Source organism: Lissotriton vulgaris, chromosome 5 (assembly GCF_964263255.1).
Source record: "Lissotriton vulgaris chromosome 5, aLisVul1.2, whole genome shotgun sequence".
Lineage (NCBI taxonomy): Eukaryota > Metazoa > Chordata > Amphibia > Caudata > Salamandridae > Lissotriton > Lissotriton vulgaris.
Window position 1 is genome coordinate 1,862,946,758 of NC_141693.1, and position 23,148 is coordinate 1,862,969,905.

Sequence of the window (23,148 nt, forward strand, 5' to 3'; positions counted from 1 at the left end):
CGCAGAAGCCCCCTTATACGCGGACTTCACAAGGCCCGGCCTGCTGCCTGCAACCGCCGCTGGGTGCCACTGGAGGTGGAAGAGTCGTCTCTGCGGCTCAAGCACTTCATGGTGAGATCAGACTTCACGGCGCTTAAAGAGTTGAGTGGCATCCGGAAAAGGAGTTTCTCCTCTTGGCACGGCCATTGAATGTATGATTCTTTACATCCTGGGTGAACATTGATCTGCTCCATCTGACTATCTATCCGTCGCCGTCTTCTGCCCTCTCCCCTAGGGCTGCCCCACATCAAGATGCTGCTGCAGGGCACTTAGGATCACTAGTGACCATACGAGATTACAGAAAATGAATCTTTCTCACTAGATCTCGCTTTCACACTATTTCATTCGCCTGCACTTTTTTTGCCTCCCTCGTACAGACCACCTCCCTCCCTCTTCACATTGCGCCTTTAAACGTTTTTGCGCGTTGCCAGGTCCAAGCACAATCTCCTGCTTTCTCTGGCCAGATCACATTAGTGGTCATTGTCGAGCATTCACCGGCTCCCTGCCTTGGTCGTGGCCAGGCCCCTTCGCGTAGTCTCACCTTGAAAGGGCTTGTGGACCTCTCCACTCTCTGCCTGGCTCAGGCACACCTTCCCTCATCCTGCCGCGGTCTCCCTGTCGGATTTTTACTTTTTTTTCCTGGCTCTGTGGCACTACTCGGGGCTTTAAGTGGGATGAAAAAACGGGGGGGGGGGGGGGGGGGGTCTCTCAAAGGGGCGTGGTCAGTGTAATTAGGGGCGTGGCTTTAAATCACTTACGCAAAAAATCTGTGCTTAGCATAGTGTGCTGCCCGACTTGTATGTTTCTGTCATTGCATCCAGATATTTGATGCAAGTAACATCATGCCTACATTAAGTAAGGGATATTGGCTTTGTCAATGGTTATTACTTGCAGAAGATAAATAAGCTGCAACTATGACTTGTATATAATATTGACAAAGCTTCCAAATAAATCCCTGGTGACCCTACCACAATGTTGCTGTTCCTGAGTTTCAGAAAGAGAAGGGAAATCCAAAAATAAAATTACTCTTAAAGGATTTCCCTTCCCCCACAACACTCTCCTGGCATGACGTCATGCTGTAACTTCTCTACTACTGAGAAGTGAGCAGTGTGAGGAGAGCACATCCATGTGCCTGCTGTCTCGAAACGGGTCTCTATCAGGCTTTGTTTTGCGCCCTGGCACTTTTTTCGAGACTGCAGTGACAGCAAACAGCTGGCACTGCAGTCTGGGGAAAAAAAACGGACTGCCTGTGTCAGGGCTCAAAACAAAGCCCGATAGAGACGCGTTTCGAGGCCCCCTGAAAAAAAATGCTGGTGCTCAGACCCCTTGAGACCCGGCCCACTTAAAGCCCTGGCACTACTACTGTTTGCTTGGCCTTGTGACGCTACTATTATTTGCCTCGCCCCGTGGCACGCGGGAACTGGCGGGAGCTGTTGGGGTGCAACGGCCGTGCAACACGTGGGGTGCAGTCCCCTGCTATGCCACTCTGTCCTATGCACAGTACATGCACTGCAGGAGGGGGTAGCTGCAGTACAAGTTTCCACAGAACACCGTATAAGTACTGCAGGATTGCTTGAAAAAAAGAGGGTGCAACCCCACTAGCCAAGAGAAGGGGTACCACAGGTGTATGATACATTTTACGATCGAGGGCCGGAGTTTCCGCGCATGAAATATAGCACAGCAAGGTCCCACTATTAGTGGATGAAATTGGGGATCCCTTATATCTGAACCAACCAGTTCAAGGATTCCTAGCAACATCGCAGGTCCTCATATTGACAACAATCCTTGGATTCCTAATTTGGACCAAGGCTGTAGGGGGCATCTGACTGCACCTCCACCATTTAAACACTTAAGGAGTGTTGTGCCTATGAACCAGAGATCGTGTAGAATTTGCGCTTGGAGCCCTAAGGAGCCCAGTCCACATTGATTGAAGGATACAAGTTTCTGATCCATCCCTGGAATTGATGAGGACTTTTCCGGGTCTTAATACAAGAGAGACTGTTATATAGTTTTAGTCTTGAAGAAGGTGGTTTCATCAAGAAAAACTCCACCGAAACACGTCAACGCCTTTGTTTTTTATTTTATATATGGTTGCACCCAAGGAACTGGTTTATGTCCAATAGATAGTAAGGGCTGTGAACATTTTAACAAATAGAACGAATTTCATATGGAACAACCGAAATTAGATGTGATTTATCAGTTTGCACTTTTATTTGTTTGTCTCTCATTATCACATGTATATAACATTGTGTTTTTAATGTATTGTTGAACAGTGGACCATCCATCAGATACTAAGAGAACTTGGTAAATAATATTTTTAATAAATACTTTTTTAATGCATTCCCTTGTCTCATTACATGTACTATAATTGGCCAATAGGGTCTGGGGTCTTTTGATTGAGCGTGTAGAGCTGATGAACTGTGTTGTGTAAGGTATGAAAGAACACTAGAAGTTATTGTGAATGTTCTGATCCTCCCAAAGAGAATCTCGCATTTTTGATTTAAGTACTGCAGGAGACGGCAGCTCTAGTGCAAGCTTCCCTGTGCACAGCACCTGTACTGTAGGAGGCTGAAGCTGCAATGCGAGCTTCCACAATGCTTACTACAAGTGCTACAGGAGGCAGTAGCTGCAATGCAATCTTCCACAATGCACAGTACAAGTACTGTAGGAGGCAGCAGCTGCAGTGCAGGCTTCCCTGTGCACAGCACCTGCACTGCAGGAGGCTGCAGCTGCAATGCGAGCTTCCACAATGCTTACTACAAGTGCTACAGGAGGCAGTAGCTGCAATGCAATCTTCCACAATGCACAGTACAAGTACTGTAGGAGGCAGCAGCTGCCGTGCAAGCTTCCACAGTGCACAGTACAAGTACTGCAGGAGGCAGCAGCTGCAGTGCAAGTTTACTTTAAACACCAGTCCACTTGAAAGACTGGTACTGCTGTAGTAGTGTGTATATATATATGACAGCCCTGCAAGCTTCCCTCGTCTGCGGGTATATTGAGTCCTAATATTGTAAGGCGCATATTGGGATACCATGTCAGATTTTGCAGAACAGTCAAACCATCGGAGGAATGCGGGAAACAGGAGTGATATTAAATAAACATTGTCTAAACTTAGACTTTTGTTCTAACTTTACCTTTGTGAATCAGGCCCTGTATTTACTCACAGGCTGGCGTGGGAGACATCTCCTTGTCCATAGTCATGCGTTTAGTTTCGAGTTGAAAACCGCCCTGTATGTACTTATAAGCTGGTTCCTAGTGACCGGAGTCATTTGATTCTTCAGGCAATTTGCTATCATGTAGTGTTGTATTTCAGTTTGCACCCACTTGCCTTTTAAGACCCTAACTGGGAATGTTGTTCATCTGCCCGGTCTTGAGTAGGGAACTAGAGCATGTTCTCACTCCCCTTCCTCAGACGTCCTTGAACGTCATGCTGACTTCTTCTGTTATAAACCTGCATTTAAAGACCTGGAATGAATTGCAGCTTTGTAAATCGGAATTGCTCATTCAAGTTTTATTACAGTTAATGCCAGAAACACAGCGGAGTACTCCGCTCTCAGTTGGTGGCTGGAGTGCAATAATGAGCCAGGCGTTTATATACGTATGTGGTATTGCTATTATGCAAACCTAGCCGAAAGGCAGCAGAGTTTTGTACATGGTCAAAGGCAAGCCTAAAGTTTACAAGTAAGAGGACAGGAGACAGAGTTGTCAATGGTTAATGTATTGTGTTCCGCGATGTAGTGTTCTTTAAAGAGGCGAGTCAAACTCTTTCCAGAATTGGGGCTGTTCTGACTTGATACTGGGATGTTGTTCTAGATCCTAAATGAATAGATGGCTTGCACCAATTTTCTCAAAGATGCCCACTCTTGAGTTCTTATTAATTGTTGCAGAGAACCCAAGTTGCCTCCGTGGTTCTGTCCGTCTTTTTTTTTCCCCCTTTGTGTTTTGGGATTTGGAATCTTTCACTTCAAACTCTTGTGGGCAGAGGCACATGATGGAGTTTATCTGATGTGTGAGGTGTCCTTTTCAACTAGGTCTTCCCTAAAATCATATGCTTTGTCCCTCCAGTGGTAAGACTGAGCAAGCCCTCCTCTGAAAACTAAGCACAAAGTATCTGGTGTGTGAAGTCTCAGTATCTTTCTAGTTGAATAGTTTGGTGGTACAGCACCAGAGACTCCACAGTGGGTGAACCAGAACCCCCTGTATCCTTTTAATTCTGGCAGCATCCATGATGGTGGAGCGCAATAAATGGAAGCGAAAGAGCAGTGGGTCATTTCAGAGGGGTCAAGGTTGCCTTCTCTTGGAAGAGTGTAAACTAAAGGAAAAGGTTCCCAGCACCGGCGCCTGCTCCTTGTGCTCTTAACTGTCTGCCACATTATAAAGTCCACATGCAGCTGAGGCGGATGGATCCCTCAGTAGAAGAGGATCTTGTGTCCACTTCCTGACACCATTGAACTCCATGCTCAAATAATGGACCTATGCTGCAGAGTTGGTCCCAATCATTTTGTGTGTTTATAGAAGTTGCGCTGAGATCCAACCGAGCTCTTGAGAGTGAAGGCAGGTAAGTGAATGATTATGTTGTCCTGCACTCTGCGTTGTAGCTGAGGCAACAATTTCGTCATAACAGATAGCCAAACAAAGTGTCGCATCTCACGTCTTGTGTACCTCCTTTCATTGCAGCTTCTCTCGAAAGGGGCGTTCGGCTACCTGCTTCCCATCGCGTCCTTCGTCATCGCTTGGTTGGAAACCTGGTTCCTTGATTTCAAAGTCTTATCTCAGGAGGCCAATGAGGAGAGATGTGAGTTGGCTACTTGGGCTGGGAGCGCTGTGTTTTTGTTTCCTGGATTCATGCTATCCTTGCCGATAAGTATGGGCAAGTTGAACAGAAGCCAGCTGGCCCAACTAACATGGCACTACTGCCCTTGGGGAGACCTGGCACTACTGCCATTGTGGACATGGGGAAGCATGAAACTACTGCCATCGGGGAGACAAGACACTACTGCCATTGGGGAGGCATGACACTACTGCCCTCGGAGACAGGACACTACTGCCATTGGGGAGAAGGGGAGGCATGACACTACTGCAATTGGGGAGACATAACACTACTGCCATTGGGGAGATGGGGAGACATGACACTACTGCCATCGGGGAGACATGACACTACTGCCATCGGGGAGACAAGACACTACTGCCATCGGGGAGATTGGGAGGCATGACACTACTGGCTTTGGGGAAGATGTGGAGGCATGGCACTACTGGCGTTGGGGAGGCATGGCACTACTGGCGTTGGGGAGGCATGGCACTACTGGCGTTGGGGAGGCATGGCACTACTGGCGTTGGGGAGGCATGGCACTACTGGCGTTGGGGAGGCATGGCACTACTGGCGTTGGGGAGGCATGGCCCTACTGGCGTTGGGGAGGCATGGCCCTACTGGCGTTGGGGAGGCATGGCCCTACTGGCGTTGGGGAGGCATGGCCCTACTGGCGTTGGGGAGGCATGGCCCTACTGGCGTTGGGGAGGCATGGCCCTACTGGCGTTGGGGAGGCATGGCCCTACTGGCGTTGGGGGGGGGGGGGACATGGCCCTACTGGCGTGGGGGGGGACATGGCCCTACTGGCGTTGGGGGGGACATGGCCCTACTGGCGTTGGGGGGGGGGGGGGGGAACATGGCACTACTGGCGTTGGGGGGGGGGGGGGGGGGAACATGGCACTACTGGCGTTGGGGGGGGGGGGGACATGGCACTACTGGCGTTGGGGGGGGGGACATGGCACTACTGGCGTTGGGGGGGGGGGCATGGCACTACTGGCGTTGGGGGGGGGGGGGGCATGGCACTACTGGCGTTGGGGGGGGGGGGACATGGCACTACTGGCGTTGGGGGGGGGACATGGCACTACTGGCGTTGGGGGGGGGACATGGCACTACTGGCATTGGGGGGGGACATGGCACTACTGGCGTTGGGGGGGTCATGCCACTACTGCCGCTGGGGAAAAGTCGGGAGACATGACACTACTGCTATTAGGGAGATTGGGAGGCTTAATCTGGCCCCTATGTAACCAAAGTACATTAACAACGGAGGTCTAGGAGATGGGTAGGGGGAGGTGCACAGATTTGAAGGACTGTTTTAGAGGCTGCTACACATTCTCCAAAAAAGCGCTTCAACACCCCATCAGGGGTAACGAGCGCTATATAAATACAAACCTTTTGTCCCCTCTTCTATCCCTCCACTACCCTTCTGAAATCCAAATAACTGACTAACCTATCCACCACTCAATTTACTTTCATACTTCACTATACTAATTCAACACTAATCCTTTTTGGGTTCCCGAGTAGTGGGCTACTCTCCAAAAAGCGCTTTGACGCCTTGTCAGGGGTAGTATATAAATGCAAATACCATACAATACATTAGCCTGAAAACTATCCTTTACCACCCAATCAGACACTTTGAGGAGCCATGATTGGAAGAGGTTGGGCTTCAGTGCAGAAAGACTTCAGAGAACTTCACCTCAGACAAGAGGACATCTACACCTTTAGTATCTGCCCTCGTTCCCCCAGCCTTTCTGTACACAAACCGGCTGCTCCTGAAAGACTTTATTGGGCTGGCCAAGGAACTGTGATGCTTGCATCTCCTGTATTAAATAGGTCTCTTGTTCACTCTTTCAGGGAAGGTTATTTTCATAAGTGTATTTTTAAGTACATTTTTTTTTATTTCAAAGTATTTTATTGAAGATTATATAGATATATACAGTACAGTAGTAGTGGTGCGTCATTCAATTTCTTTACTCATGTGAAATGCTTGCCAGTTCTATCCTGGATTACTGGGGCAGTGGTGTCTGGGTTCCACACAGCCATATCGCACTGGCAAAGGATGATGTGAGTTGGGTTTCTAGTAGGAGTAATTTCACCAAACTTCAACTTTCATTCTGTAATGACAACTTAAGATAAAGCCGTTAGCATCATTAAACCTGTGCATGTGCGCTCTTTCTTTTTGTTAATTTTCTCGCAATTTTGTTGGTTGCAGGGTATCTGGCGACACAGGCTGCGGCCAATCATCAGCCCCTGCTTCAACCCCGGCCCTTCTCAGGACAATTCTACTCTCCCCCGGAGTCCTCTGCAGGTGAGAAGGGGATGCCTCTAAAATCTTGAAGGGATTGGGAGCAGCTGAAGTGTCCCTGCACTACGGGAATCTCTTGTGGCGGTCTCGCGCACCCAAACCCTGGGCATGAAGATCTTATTGTATCCTCTGTGATGCATCCTTGCCCTGGTGTTGGAAATGCCATGTATGATAGTGTACATTCCCATTGTGCTAGTGAAAACTTGTCCCTTTCGGATTGTGCCTAATTGTTCCAGTGATATTGCATCCCTTTCCATCATACAAATTTGCACCAGCTATAAATTATTACCAGAGGCCTCTACTCTAGTGTTCCAGTTAAAAAAATAAATAAATAAACACCCTTTGTCAGAAAATGTCCTCTAGTACATGAAAATCTGTTATCCTGGCGGTTACCTGTCTTTTGACCTGTGTCTCTTTGCCCTTTTAAGGATCTGACAATGAGTCTGATGATGACGGGACAGGGCGGCAAGCAGTCACAGCTCAGGTACATTGTCTGGTTTGCTCATTGTTGAAGGAATAGATAATTTGGTGGAATCTCGAGGATATATTAGGAGACGAGACTGCCCTGCTGGCTGAAAAGATCCAATGTGGAGTGTGGTAAAACCTTATTAAAAGCTTTGAGGAGAGTTTGTTTCTTCAACTCTTACTTCTCCTTCAGCTTTCCAAGTAGTCTTAGCCAGGTGGGCCTCTCTTCTCCTCTCTACCAGTAGCTCGGGTATCGCAAGCTGGGCTTTCAAACAATATGCGGCTCTAGATCGCAGAGGGATAAGTGATGGGTTCCGACTATTTTGACCTACTGTTAACTTTTTTGATATGGCGCTCTTCAGAAATGTTATCTTTGCAGTGGTGTTTGTGGAAGAAATGTGTCAGCAGCTTTATTTGCATCTACTTTAGACCTGTATATTTGTGCTGGGTGAGCGGTGACTTGAGTCAATTTATAATTTACAAAATATCCACTTTATTTTTTAACAAGTATTTCCTTTCTAGTACACATTCTGACTTGACTTTGGTAGGCAAAAGAACCAGATAAAATAGTTAGAATTAATTATTGTCTTAGACAGTGGAACTAGTAAATATTTGAGACTTATCTGTCTAGAGAAGAGCCAGGTGAAAAAAGTTACACTTTATTTGAATATCAACCAGTTATGCAGCTTGTCTAGCCAAATGGTTGACATTGGATCCCAAATAACCTTCATTTAGGGACGACTGTGAAGGGATTTGGTCTGGCCATTGAGAGAGATAACTGGTATGTTGCTTTGTAATGGAGACTAGTTTGAGTAATTCCTTCCCTTCAAACCAGAGCGTGTCAGGAAGCTTCCAGCATCTGTTTTTTAAAATTCTGCCCACTGATATGCAAAAATGTGTGTCCATACTCGGGCGGTGTCTATCACCGAGCTCTGTCATGGAAATGCAAAGTCAAACAAAACAGACTAAGCCCGCTCTATAGTCAGAGTGCTAGTTGAAGAATTCTGGAATGCACTGATTGCCTCAGTAAACTTTAATGTACATATTTTAAGCAGGAGAACTATGGACCTATTTGCCTGACAATCTTGTTATATATCAGCAAACACAAGCCGTATTACACTGACTACTTGTTTACAAATATCTCATTTGCACACGTTTTTATACACAAGATTTTTTTAAAGAAGTTTATCTGATAATTGTTTACTCTTTGTAGATCTTTTCTATTGTAATGGTTTTAATTAACTAAACAATAAAGCTTACAAATACATAGCCATACTCCTAGTATCCATAAAACGATTGTACTCTACCCGCCCAGTCATTCAGAAGTGTAGGTTGTAGGAATCTAAAATGTGTGATATGAAACAAAAGAAACAGAGGGGTGTTCAGAGTTGTCCAGTTTGTTACTTTTCGGATATTTCCTATATGATGCCGGTCAGCGTTGAATGTGCACCTGGCTTTGTGAAGTGGGTCTCTGTCCCAAGCACCCCCCAGGAATAACCATCCCTTGTGTTCCAGGAACGCGAGTATGTGCAGCAGGGCAAGGAGTCCTTGGAAGTGGTCGAGCAGATCCTGGCACAAGAGGCCAGCTGGAAATTCGAGAAAAGCAACGTGAGTGAATACTGATGGGATCTATGGCAGAATGTGCAAGGCATGAGTTTGTATGATCAAATAATGTATTTTCTTGGGAAAGGCAGCTCTTTTTATGAAATCTGAGTCCTTTTCTTGCTGCATTTCACCTCTTTCCTCCAGCAAGTTGGTGAATTGTCAAGTTCCCTTTCTACATTACACATCTGCAGGTGCATTGTATCTGCAACTGGATGTGTATTTAGGAATACTCAGCTTTTTCTTTTAGATCTATTGGTAAAACAGTCCTGCTAGTAAATATATTGTAGAATTGTGATCCACCAATCCAGTTCCAGCAGTTGGGCTTTAAGTCATCTTGGCGCAGAGCCTGTTCCTGAATACAGTCCATAAATATAGGTACATGGAGCAGTCACCATTAGGATCTATTTCTGATGAGCCACTAATTCAAAGATAGTAGGATATTGGTGACAAAATGACACCCGAGTCCCTTGGTGATCAGTCAATTCACTGAGTGGCACACTAGTTTCCAGTTGTTCAGAGGGCCGGTCTCTACTACCACCTTGAAATCCCTAGAACCAACTTAGACCATTTTTTGTAAATATGCAAACTTGGATGGAACGGAATTGGTATTTAGCAGCCACGTAACTGACCGGTCTAACTCAGTGCAGGTCTGAATCATTGATGAACCATGAATGGCTTGTAAGAAGAGGGTATAAAAGTGGAGCAGTGCAGAGGGTACAAAAGTGGAGCAGTGCAGAGGGTACAAAAGTTGAAATGCGGTAGACCCACTCCACAGATATAGTGCGATTTTAGAGGTATTATCTACAAGGCATAGATGGTCCTTGCGTTTAACAAACTCCTTATAGGAGTAAGAGACTCCAGAAGGAGCAGGGGATAAGAAAGACCAGGCTATTAGTCGCAGGGACAATCTAGACTGCTGGCCTGTCCTGGTGATTCTCCTAGACCATAACAAACTGTTACTCATAACCACATGAAGAATAAGGCAGTTAGCCCCCAAAGGAGACCAGCAGACTGTGATCACCACCCAGAATATGGTGCAAACGTTCCACGCCCTGCGTTGTATCAGAGATGTGTAAATGTAAACAGAAATACATTCATTCTTTCCCTGATGTTTGCCCTGGTCTGCCCTTTCCCCTGTCTGTTAAATCAGCCACGAGTGGCTCATTCTCCCGCTTAGCTGAATCGGTCACTGAATGCTTATCTTTTATGTATGACTGACGTTGCCTGCCTTCTTTCATGGCTGACGTTGCCTGCCTTCTTTCATGGCTGACGTTGCCTGCCTTCTTTCATGGCTGACGTTGCCTGCCTTCATTCATGGCTGACGTTGCCTGCCTTCTTTTATGGCTGACGTTGCCTGCCTTCATTCATGGCTGACGTGGCTCACCTTCTTTTAGGGCTGAAGTGGCCCAAGGATGCTCCTCCTTCTACCTGTCTGATGTTGCGCTGCACTGGGCTCAATTAGGAAGCATTTGTGAAACCACAGTCAGTTTTCGTCTTCTGCACCTACATTTCCTTATAGTGCAGTCTGTTTTAATAAGTTCTATATGTTTTTTTCGTTATTCAGGAAGTGGGAGATATTGTGTACACCATCGAAACACCATTCTATGGGAAGTCCTTTATCTTGAAGGTAAGAATACCTACTTAATACACTCCTCTTCACACAGAACACTGGCTTACTTTTCTACTCAATATCACACCTACCTGGGTATTTTCTGCTTCATGCAGCACGTCTTTCTTTAATCGGCTGAGGCCTAAACTACTGCTCCTCTCCATGGCTAACCCACACCCTTTCACAGTGCAGATGAACAGGTCTTCACTCCTACAGTTCACTCAAATTTCATATACACATGTGCATTCTTTCTTTAATAAATGACACCATCCCAAGATCCATCTGGATATTTCTTAACTCGTTCATCGTGCAGATGTACAATATTGCATCCTCTATCATCTCCCAAAATACAACAGGCCATTTCCTATTCCCTTCAGAAAACACCTTGGTCTCTGGTCTTTCTAGCCACCTTCAATCCTTGTGTGTCCTGCCTTTTGAGCCCAGTAAGCTCGATAGGCTGCAAGTGTACTGCATTAATGTAGTTTTGGAGTTGTGTGTGGATTTCTGGTGATGGCTAAAGTTTGTGTATGTAGCATTGACGCAAGCCCGCTAGCCTTGCTCTGTAAGGGTGGACTGCACAAGGCAAACTGTCAAAACATCTTTAATTAGATATAAAACACCACAAGATATGCATCAGTAGAATTCTTACGTTTCTACTTCCTGATACATATTTACAATTCCTGTGAGAGTTAACAGACTTTGTTCTATCCACCTTCATTCCTGGGTCAATTTTATGGTTTTGCTTAAATTCAGCGAATCAGAAATTACCATATTTCTAATAAGAGGCAGGTGGAATATTTCTCCTGATCATCCCACCACCGCCCCTCTGTCCAACTTTCTTTACTAGATAAGATGGACAGATGTACATCTTTAAGCTACTGTTAATCTGCCATATCTGTTATAATGCGCGGACAGCCATCTAGTCTGGAGAACGTATATTTGTACTCCTTCTGGCCACAACCAACTAGCTGCTCTCTCTCTTCTCCCCCTTCTCCTGAACCTCATCCCCTTCTTTCTGCTGCTGTTTACCATCCATGACTGGCTCCCTCATTCCAGGCTTTATCCCACTTATGTCTGATACATTACTTATGCATGCTCTCGTACAGGACAACTTTCTTTCTTAGCAGCTGTCCATCTCCTGTTTAAATCTTTCTCCTCATAAGGTCTTTCATTTCTTCTATTTAATACTCTTTCCCACAGGCTCTTTAATATTAATGACTCGCCACTACCCCAGAGCTGTTCTCCATTCTTGTAGCTTCTCTCCCTTCAGATTGTCACCCATTCTTGACTTCCCTTCTTTCAGCCTCACCCATTCAGGGCTCTTGTCACCTCTATTCTGTCATCCTTTCAAGACTCTTCTTTATCTCCAGAGTCAGCAATTCATGACCTTTCTCCTCTGGTCTAAAAAGCTTCTACATTTGGAAGCTGTGCTCTCCCTCTCCCAGTGCAAGTTCTTCTGTTTAAACCACCAGTGACACTCTTCTCGAATACCTGTAGTGCACTTTATCGTTGCAAGGCTGGCTGCTGCCCCTCTACCTAGGCAATGCAGGAATGACAGCGGTGGCATCGTAGAGTGGAGCTGAGCACAGACCTTTGCATCTGTACTCCTGTGGGAGTTAGGAGCAGGTCCGCCGGCATCTCTCTCATAAAGTTCTTTCAATCCTCCACATGTGGATTCTTAGTCTTCCTCATGACTGGTAGATGCGTGTGTTTGTCTATGAATTGACTTGTGACAGAACATTGGAGTCCATGTATATGTGTGTGCTCATAAAATGATGGACTCCGTTGTCCCCGGCTGGTTGTTGACCTTTCAGACTTGCCAGCTTTCAAATGCGCATCTTTCTCCTTTGCCAAAACCAAATCAGGCCGTTTAGTGGGAAGAGTTAGCCGGCCACTGCTTCTTCAGTGTAGCAGAGATTCCTATGAACAGGCAAAACATGAAATTCCCCCTTTCCTGTCTGTGACCACCTCCTGTTGTGAAATGGTTCCCCAGCAATGGGCCATTACACATCTACACAAGCAATGTCAGGAGATATCACAGACTTGGAGTAAAAAAAAAACTAGACTCTAATGGCTGTAAGAAAACTCCCCCAGGCATTGAGTAACATCTGAACATTAAGAAAAGACAGCATGTCAAACATTTTAAATACATACAGCTCCTACATGTCCTATGATCAAGTGTGGGTAAGACCACTAAAAGTACAGAAGAATTGATTGTGGAGGGTAAAACTCTAGACACCGTTTAAAGCCAGGAAAGTAATCTCTTTAGTCTATAGTAAGCTACTGAATAATACCCAGAGGGATTTAGCGAACCCTATAATCGCACTGAGAAGCTGGCAAAGGTACACCTGAGCGGGAGGCCGGAGAATAGGCACTCGAGCACTCTAGGGAGCTCTCGTTGAGATTGTGGTTAAACTTGGTGCAACTTGGTCCTTCACAGAATATACATGAGGGCTCAGATCTTTGCTAGAACGGTTGGGGACACTTACCTGAGGGAATGCAGTGAACATGGAATCCTCATGCAATATGGTAGTGAATAGTAATAGCAAATTTCTGGCTTGGTGTCTTAAATAGCTGCCACCCAGGGATTACCACTAGGCTAGGAAACAGCATCTGTACATCTACGAACATGGGATGATCAGACCTTGAATAGATACCAGAGATTGATTGTGATCTTGAACTTCAATGTAGAAAAAGGGACATCGTATATTGATTGGTCATCCCATCACCCCAAAATAATTGTGGATTGGAACAAAAACATGGACTGTTGCGTTGCAGCAGCAAAAAACAGTTGATGCTGCCATGGGCTGCCCTAAATATATTTTGAAAATGTATGAGGCATTGGATGAAACTCAATTTATCTGATCTAGTGTGAGGATGGAAGGAACAGTAAACCAACCAGAAAATTAGGTAGAGCAGCCTATGGGGAACAGAAATGTTGCCCTACAACCAAATGAGCTAGTTCGTCAGTCCTGCACCTGCCACTGGGTCTGTAAACTTTTTCTAATTCTGTGGAAACTTGTTAATGATGCAGCACTGTAAAGCCCTGCAAGAAATTATCTGTAAATATTCAATATGTTACTTGTTAGAAAAAAAAATGTCATACTTGTTAGAAAAAAAAATGTCATACGGACAAAACAAAAATATTAATGAAATATGATATAACATAAGGCAGCCTCACTGAATGGCAAGGCAGCCTCACTGAATGGTATGGCTTACTCACCAGAGGAAGGGTAAGTTCAAGCTTCTTAGTTTGTTGTCACTGCTTTTTTGCAACTGTCTTTGAAGCAACTTAAATCAGGGAACCTTGCCGGAGAGACTTGTTGAAGGGCCTGTGGAGATAGGAAGACAAGCCTGCGTATGACAAGGAGGTGGACTGTCCCTGCCAGTCTGAGTAATCTGATTTACAAAGGGTAGCCAAGGACCAGCCGACTGAAAAGGCCTGCATCGAGGACATCTTGATGTACTCTGTCTGCCCCAGAGCCACAAGGCATCTTGAGCCAGCTACCCAGGAACAAGCACGATGGTCTCTTAATTGAGGAAGTCGCTTTATGGCCCTCACAGTCGAAAAGAGCCTGCATGGTCGCAGACCATTCTTTGAGCCTCCCCCTCTGCTACTCCAGGAACTCTGGAGAAATAGAGACTTCAGTTTCCTGGCCTGGGGTTCCATCTTGTTAGCTGGAGGAGGTTGTCTTGATTCTGGAACCATTGTAAATGACTTAATAGCTTCTCTTATTTGAGAGATCACTAGTCAAATCTGCAACTAATAACACTTGGTTCTTGATGGCCTCTCAGTTGTATGGCGTGGTTGTTACAGCACTTTGGTGCACCTACCACCAAACCATCTTCACCAACACGGTTTGCAGTTCAAAATAAATTCCCATACTTCCAAAACCGCAATCAGAGGGACTCCTACTGTTTAGTTGCATGCAAGCCAGCTACTGTCCCCAGCTTAGAGTTCAGCGCTTGACTTGGTCCCCTTTAATTGGCACGATGCGTCACTTCACTGGACACCACACAAAGTCCTTGAAGACTCTAGAAAGCCTTTGTGAAGGGTGGACACTTGTTTGCTTCGGTGTTGAATTGTTTGGCCTTAGGAGCTTGGAAGATGCACAGCTTGCATCCCTTAAATAGGTTTAGCTTCAGTCTACAGCCTGATTCATCAAGCCGAATTCTGAGAATCTGGCCCTTTGCAAGCGCTATTTTTGCATTTGGGACTCATCATCCCAAATGCAAAAATCGGTAATAGCGATTTCGCTTTTTTGCGGTGAATTACATTTAAGGAATCTCTATTTGAGATTCCTTAAATGCAATTCATCATCCATTTAAAATGTGCGAATTCGCAATTTCGGCCCGCTATTTACCGCGAGGTCAAACCTCGTGGTAAATAGCAAACTCAGAAAAATGCTTTTAAAAGCATTTTTCTGAGTTGCATGTTGCACACACACATGTCCTTTGGACATGTGTGTGCGCAACACCTGTTTAAATTAGCATTTAAGGGGTGCTACAGGGTGTCCTCTGGACACCCCTGGCACCCTTTAAATCGCTATCTTATTTGCGATTAGCTAATTGCTAATCGCAAATAAGGAATACTCCCCATTCATTCCTATGGGCCTTTTGGCCCATAGGAATGAATGGGGAGTTATTCCTTATTTGCGATTAGCAATTTGCTAATCGCAAATAAGGAATCAGTAGGAATCGCAACAAATTTTGCTATTCTTACATGAATCCCGTTTTGCGAGTCTGGAATAGCGATTCCTTATGATTCGCTTTTTCAGACTCTCAAAACCTCCCAATGATGAATCAGGCTGTAAGTCCCTGAATATGAATAAAAGACACAGATTACCAATAGTGTAACACTTTATCTTTCCATCTGAATGTTCCCTCTCAGTGACTTTTTTGAAGAAGCCAGCACTTCTGAACGAGCCTTAGAAAAGGTTAAACATTTGTCATCACTTAAAATAGTCTACAGGGCTCAGTGTTAAGCTGATTTGGGGCACCTAGCTTTTTACGTTTTGTGGTGGTTGTCTAGGATAGAATGTGGTAGGCACTTCACGTTTTCATTTTGTTCTATTTTTAAGCTTCTTTAATGTACTTGCATGCATTAACCTCCTTTTTCTTCATAAAAGTTAAGAACTGACTGACCAGACCTTAAAATTATTAATGGTTATCTGTACTATAACACTGTTTCTGAGTGTTTAATCTGACACCACCTTTTGAAATAAGTCTTGAATGCAGTCCTGTGAAAGTCAAGTGCTGAAAAGGAGCATTTGGTTATTCAAATGTGCACAGATGTTGTGGCATTGGCACACCACTGAAAAAGAACATTCATTTCTTAAATTAAAGCCAACTGTCTCCAATTTTGACGACTTCTCAAAACCGTGCTTTTTCAATCCCCTTCGATGACTCTGTAATCCCTCATTTACCTGACGCTGACATCTAGGCACTCCTATAGCGCAGAGATACCCCTTTGGGGGTGATTCGGGCACTCTATAAGACACATACATAAAAATAAATAAATTGCCTCCAACTGGCATTAAAGCCCAAGAAAAGTCCTTAAGCTTCTCTCCTGCTCTTGTCCATTCATGACCATACATTCTCAAAGCTCTCGCCTACTTGGGTTAGTTTTCCTCCTTCATTGTGGCTCCCATTCATGATTCTCTTGTTTATAGTGGCTATTTCCTTCAGGTCTTCCTCCTTGCCCATTCTTAACTCCCCTCTCTGCAGGTTGTTTTCTGTTCATGACTCCAAGTGTGCTTCTCCCTTTCCCCCATGTATGCCTATCCCTTTCCCCCATGTATGCCTATCCCTTTCCCCCATGTATGCCTATCCCTTTCCCCCATGTATGCCTCTCCATTTCCCCCCATGTATGCCTCTCCCTTTCCCCCCCATGTATGCCTCTCCCTTTCCCCCCCATGTATGCCTCTCCCTTTCCCCCCATGTATGCCTCTCCCTTCCCCCCATGTATGCCTCTCCCCCATGTATGCCTCTCCCTTTCCCCCCATGTATGCCTCTCCCTTTCCCCCCATGTATGCCTCTCCCTTTCCCCCCATGTATGCCTCTCCCTTTCCCCCATGTATGCCTCTCCCTTTCCCCCCATGTATGCCTCTCCCTTTCCCCCCATGTATGCCTCTCCCTTCCCCCCCATGTATGCCTCTCCCTTCCCCCCCATGTATGCCTCTCCCTTCCCCCCCATGTATGCCTCTCCCTTCCCCCCCCATGTATGCCTCTCCCTTCCCCCCCATGTATGCCTCTCCCTTCCCCCCCATGTATGCCTCTCCCTTCCCCCCATGTATGCCTCTCCCTTCCCCCCCATGTATGCCTCTCCCTTTCCCCCCATGTATGCCTCTCCCTTTCTCCCCATGTATGCCTCTCCCTTCCCCCCCATGTATGCCTCTCCCTTTCTCCCCATGTATGCCTCTCCCTTTCTCCCCATGTATGCCTCTCCCTTTCTCCCCATGTATGCCTCTCCCTTTCTCCCCATGTATGCCTCTCCCTTTCTCCCCATGTATGCCTCTCCCTTTCCCCCCATGTATGCCTCTCCCTTTCCCCCATGTATGCCTCTCCCCCATGTATGCCTCTCCCTTTCCCCCATGTATGCCTCTCCCTTTCCCCCATGTATGCCTCTCCCTTTCCCCCCATGTATGCCTCTCCCTTTCCCCCCCCATGTATGCCTCTCCCTTTCCCCCATGTATGCCTCTCCCTTTCCCCCATGTATGCCTCTCCCTTTCCCCCATGTATGCCTCTCCCTTTCCCCCATGTATGCCTCTCCCTTTCCCCCATGTATGCCTCTCCCTTTCCCCATGTATGCCTCTCCTTTTCCCCCATGTATGCCTCTCCTTTTCCCCCATGTATGCCTCTCCCCCCCATGTATGCCTCTCCCCCCCCCCCATGTATGCCTCTCCCCCCCCCCATGTATGCCTCTCCCTCCCCCCCATGTATGCCTCTCCCTACCCCCCCATGTATGCCTCTCCCTTTCTCCCCATGTATGCCTCTCCCTTTCTCCCCATGTATGCCTCTACCTTTCTCCCCATGTATGCCTCTCCCCCCATGTATGCCTCTCCCTTTCTCCCCATGTATGCCTCTCCCTTTCTCCCCATGTATGCCTCTCCCTTTCTCCCCATGTATGCCTCTCCCTTTCTCCCCATGTATGCCTCTCCCTTTCTCCCCATGTATGCCTCTCCTTTTCTACATGTATGCCTCTCCCTTTCTACATGTATGCCTCTCCCTTTCTACATGTATGCCTCTAGTCTGTCCTAGCTCTGCCCTATGCATGCCACTCTTCCCCAAGACTCTAGCCCACTGGCTCATTTGTTACTTCTCAAACTCTCACTAATTGCTCTCTTCCTCCACAGGTTCTCTTATGCATGTTTGTTCTCCCTTTAAGCTTTGTCCCACTTGTAACCTTCTTCTCCTCTAGGCCCTCTCAAATTCATGACTGTATTTCTTCCCAGGCTCTCATACAGTGTACTGCTGAAGTGATCTACCAGGAGCTTATCCTGCAGCCGGAGAAAATGACCCTGTGGAATAAAACCGTCTCTCTGTGTCAGGTGTGTAACCCAGGAGTCAGTGCATCAGCATCAATTCCTTTGTCTATTCCCATTGTGCCTACCCTGCAACCCTGTCATCCTGCCTGTCCCCTTAGAAACGGGGAAGGAGGGAAGGAAAGAAGACCATGTTGTACAACTTGCAGAAGGCCACTAACATTTCAGTTTTTAGTTGTCTCCGAATACAGCGCTTCCAGGGAGAGATTTTGGTTACAGAAACTTAAAACTTGTGCCTTTTTCCAGTTTCATATTCAGCTTGGTGCTTTCACTGTTCCATGTGCTCACTGATATAATCAGTCCTCTGAACCTGGTAATCTCAGATCCATCCATCCATGATTTCCAACATGCACTGTACACCTACGATTCAATCACAGTGAATAAATCCTATTTCTAGAACACACTGCTGCCTCATCTTGGTGTGCCTGATGCTGATGATCCAAGCATGGGCGAGACTCAAAGAGCAGAATAATGATTCATGCAAGTACAGGCCGAAGGCCCAGCCATGATCCATACAAATGTAGAAGAACAGAGGCACAACCATGGTTCACTTGGGTACAGAAGACCAAAATATAACCTCTGCAAGTATACAGGGGCCCAAAGACCCAGCCATGATCCTTTCAGGTATGTGGGATCCCTGGGCTATGCCTTACACCCTGCAGGTACATGAGACCCAGCACTGAATAGTAATGTTTGCAAGTACTGGAGATCGGGGACACAGTCATAACCACTGCAAGTACAGGAGACTCTGGGCCCAACCATAACCACTGCAAGTACAGGAGACCCCGTACCCAACCATTACCTCTGCAATCAGGGGCCCAACCATAACCACTGCAAGTGCTGGAGACCCGGGGCCCAACTATAACCACTGCAAGTACAGGAGACCCGGGGCCCAACCATAACCACTGCCAGTACAGGCGACCCAGGACCCAACCATAACCACTGCAAGTACAGGAGACCCGGGGCCCAACCATAACCACTGCAATCCGGGGCCCAACCATAACCACTGCAAGTGCAGGAGACCCAGGACCCAACCATAACCACTGCAAGTACAGAAGACGCAACCATGGTCCTTGCAATTGCAGGAGGTTCAGGGCCCTATCATGACTCCTTTAAGTATAAGAGACCCCTGGTCCAAGCATGATCCTGCAAGTACAGGAGTCCCAGGGACAACCATGATCCTTGCCTGTATGGGACACCCTGACTTAACCAGTCTGCCTCACGCAGACACTCTCTGCAGTTACAGGTAACCAGGCCATTCTCCGACTGCACCCTATGTCTGTTCAGACACAGGCAATACAGAGCCTAAGTGCCTCTTCCTCTAATGCGTACTCTATAGAGCTATGATTGACATAAGGTAATAGAAATGGCAACTTGAATTGATGCAGAAACAGATTTTACCCTTGTAAATAATAGGTACAGGGAACGTCTCTCAATAAAGAAACGTAAGTTGAAGATATTCTGTGCCCATGCAGCACTGTAATCTTTTTAGATGGCGATCCTCACACTTAACATTTGCAGTTGGCTTCTCCCAACACACCAGCGATGTTACCCAGATTCCAAATAATAAAAAATGAACAACAATCTGCTCCTGTGCGATCATCGCTCTGGTTTGGCCCAGCCTGTAAGGTTCCTAAATCTGATTATGTGTATCTGTCAGTAGGGTTGTGATAAGGATCCTCAACACTGCTGTTGCACTCCCACTTCTATGGCTTCAGGCAGTAGCCCACTGTACACCTTCTCTAATAAGCGTTGCACAGTTTGAAAACTAAAGTGGATGCTACATGGGTGGAGATGACGCGATTTACTGAGTGGTAGGGAGAATGCATTCAGAGTTTTGTGAAACACTTCCTACAATTCACGCAGTAATAGGGCTTTTGAAGGGATAAAAGCCCGATCACTTTTTCACTCTGAGGGATGCGGAAGATCACTGTACTGATCATAAGTAATATTCTTTATGGGCATTGCAAGTCACTTAAGGACAACTCGAGATTCACAAACTATGACCACCGTTGACATGCTGTGACATAAAGCTTTCTTTTGCATTACAGTTCTAGAGGAAGTGACATCACATAGTCTCTGACTACAATGGCATCACAGGAAGCCACGTCTTCGATGGACATGCAGTTCCTAAAATAATTCTACAATCTTGCAGAACCTGCTAGGAACAGCCCCAGTAGGATATTACTACAGATACCATCAAAATTATTTCTGCACTGTACAACAATTACCTGTTTTACAGCATTGCGAAGTTGGACAATGACTGAGAGTGAACCAATCCTTTGAAAGATAGCATTAGGGAGGAGGAGAATGGGGTATTGGCTTGCTACACTATTGCACTTTAACCAAAGACCTTTTCCAGTAGTTGTCAAAGGAGGTATTGTAAAATGTGAAAAAGTCTTTGGTTGAACAGTAATACTAAGTTGGATTTCTTCTCAACAGCAATTCCATTTATTGTACACATCCTTGGCCCCCCACGTTCACATTTATAATAATTGCAAGGTTCCGCCCTGACGAAGGCCTAAACCCACGCAGGCCAGTACAATAGGGCCGAGAATATGTTGGCGTATTTATGTTAGGGTCATAGGACCACAATATCCTTATTGCCCCTTCCTAAAGATTTTAATTTCCCCGCTCACCCCACTAATAAAAGTACACCTGGGGGTGAGTTAGGGCTTTTTATCTTCATGTAAACAACAAAAACAATAAAATCTCTGTTCTCCCTGAAATATGGTTGAGCCCACCCTTACCTTTAGGAGTTGGGGTGAACTCAATGATCAAGCATGCCACTACTAGAGTGGGTGAGGGTTATAAATAAAAAAAATAGGTTTTTCCTCTTACCACCTCTGAGTGCGGTGGGAGTATGTTATTTTCTCCTTCTCCTTGATCAGTCACTTCAAGCAGTGAGTATACAATTTTTGAGTTAGGATTATTTCAGCAGGAGTACGTTTCCCCTCTCCTTTCCACCCGTCTCAGGTCTTGGAGGTTTTTTCCTAAGACCCTTTTTGTTATAAGACTGGAGAAAATACTTGTGGTTAGATGATTGTAAGAAGGTAAATTAACAGTGAAAAAAGAGGTGAAGTAAACAGCCTTATATCCTGGAAGAAGTAGATATCCGTCAACAACCTAAAATGTAAATTCCTTGCACCTTGGCTAGACCCAACCGAAATACTGTAATTAACCTCTTAAACAACAAATGATGTTAATGTAGCCGAATGGAGCATAATCTAAGAATTTGAGAAGTCTCCTGCAAAGCTATTGCAGTTTGAATCAACCATTCATAGTAACTTGACTCCCCTGAATAACCTAAAATAAATCCTGAAAATCAATTAAAGCCTGAAGGCTTTCCTGAATGCAGGTTTCTATTAGTGTAGAGGCAGGGCGAAAGAAGTGTGTGTGTGTGTGTGTGTGTGTGTGTGTGTGTATATGTATGTATGTATGTATATATATATATATATATATATATAATCATCAAAACCCATTTTCCTCCGAAATTCATTCAGTTTGCATCAATTAAATGTATTTTAAGTGGCGCTGTGCATTTTACTTCCTTTACAAGGGTCAGCAGCAGAAGTTCAATATCCTATATATATTTTCTCTTACAGCCAGCACTTATTTTGCCCCATTTCAACAGGCAAACCAAGGATTTTCTCAAAGCTTGCTGTGTGTTTTTACTGTATGTGACTCTTAAATATCTTCTTACTGGTATAGAAAATTAACTTGTCATACATGTTTGCAGTCTGGATAGGAGGGTCTTGTGGGCGTAAGTGATATTGTATCCTCATATTGCATTTCCTGAAATGTAAGTCATGGCTGTAATCTGGTGGAGGGCACCGGTGGCTCCTGTACATTACTGGTAGGAACCTGTTCCTTGACTGTTGTGACTACAGGAGAGGTTCCTCCCTGATGTGACTCCCTTGTGAAACATCGAACAATTTTAAGGTGAAGATGGTGGACTGGCAGATGAGACTTATTCTTACCTGCATGCACATGATTGGTGCAATAAGGACTGATAAAAGGAGTACAGCTGACTGCCATGATGAAGGCCCTAGACCCTCTTACAAGGGATCTTCTGGAGGCCGAAACATGTTGGCAAGGATAAGGACAATGTGTTCGAGCCTAGTAGCAGCCTTTTCTTTAATGTTTAATCCATCTGAGTGTACCCAAGAATAAAGAAAATAACCGGGTTTACACGGAGGTTGTTTTAAAAAATCATCTGGACCCCATTAATGACCAGAGAACACTTAATCTGATATCCCTTCTCAATGAGGTTGATCCACCATGTTAGTATCATGTTAACATGGTGGGACAGACTGGCTGATGATGAAGTATGCCATAAAGAGTGGGAGTGGCCTTTCCGTCCAAATCTTTTTCCTTTTTTTTATTTCAACCTTTTGTAACACATAGTTCTGTAATTCCAGAAATTAGTATAGAAATGTAGGTCTTGCCATACCTTGGTGTGTTAGGCTTCATGTGTCGAGGATGTACGGCAGGCAGGCCTCTGGCTCCCTTACTGTGATTTATTTTATTTTGATGAGTCATTGCCCCAGGTTCCCCATAGCCCCCAAACTCCAGACAGTGCTGCAATATGCCTAACTAAAAAAAAAGATGGATGTGTTCGAAACCTAGACCTTAAGGCTACATGGATAACCGTTCCAGTCCAGACAAAACAAGGTCCTTGCCAATCACATAGTGCCCTTTGTTGAGTGAAAGCAGAACTCGGAAGCCGAACCCTCAGACATGCCACTGTACTTGCGTAGAGTACCTATGAATACAC

General features: G+C 45.6%; 1 protein-coding gene across 2 annotated transcripts in view; it reads left to right on the plus strand.

The window, feature by feature from the left end:
• Positions 1-23,148, plus strand: part of STARD3 (StAR related lipid transfer domain containing 3) — a 136,476-nt gene that overhangs the window by 102,830 nt on the left and 10,498 nt on the right. For both annotated transcript variants that reach the window (XM_086924348.1, XM_086924349.1), the window contains 6 exons: positions 4,717-4,834; positions 7,056-7,151; positions 7,577-7,632; positions 9,129-9,221; positions 10,783-10,845; positions 18,282-18,377. In XM_086924348.1, the coding sequence (XP_086780474.1) occupies positions 4,717-4,834; positions 7,056-7,151; positions 7,577-7,632; positions 9,129-9,221; positions 10,783-10,845; positions 18,282-18,377 (522 nt within the window). The remainder of the gene's footprint in view (positions 1-4,716; positions 4,835-7,055; positions 7,152-7,576; positions 7,633-9,128; positions 9,222-10,782; positions 10,846-18,281; positions 18,378-23,148) is intronic.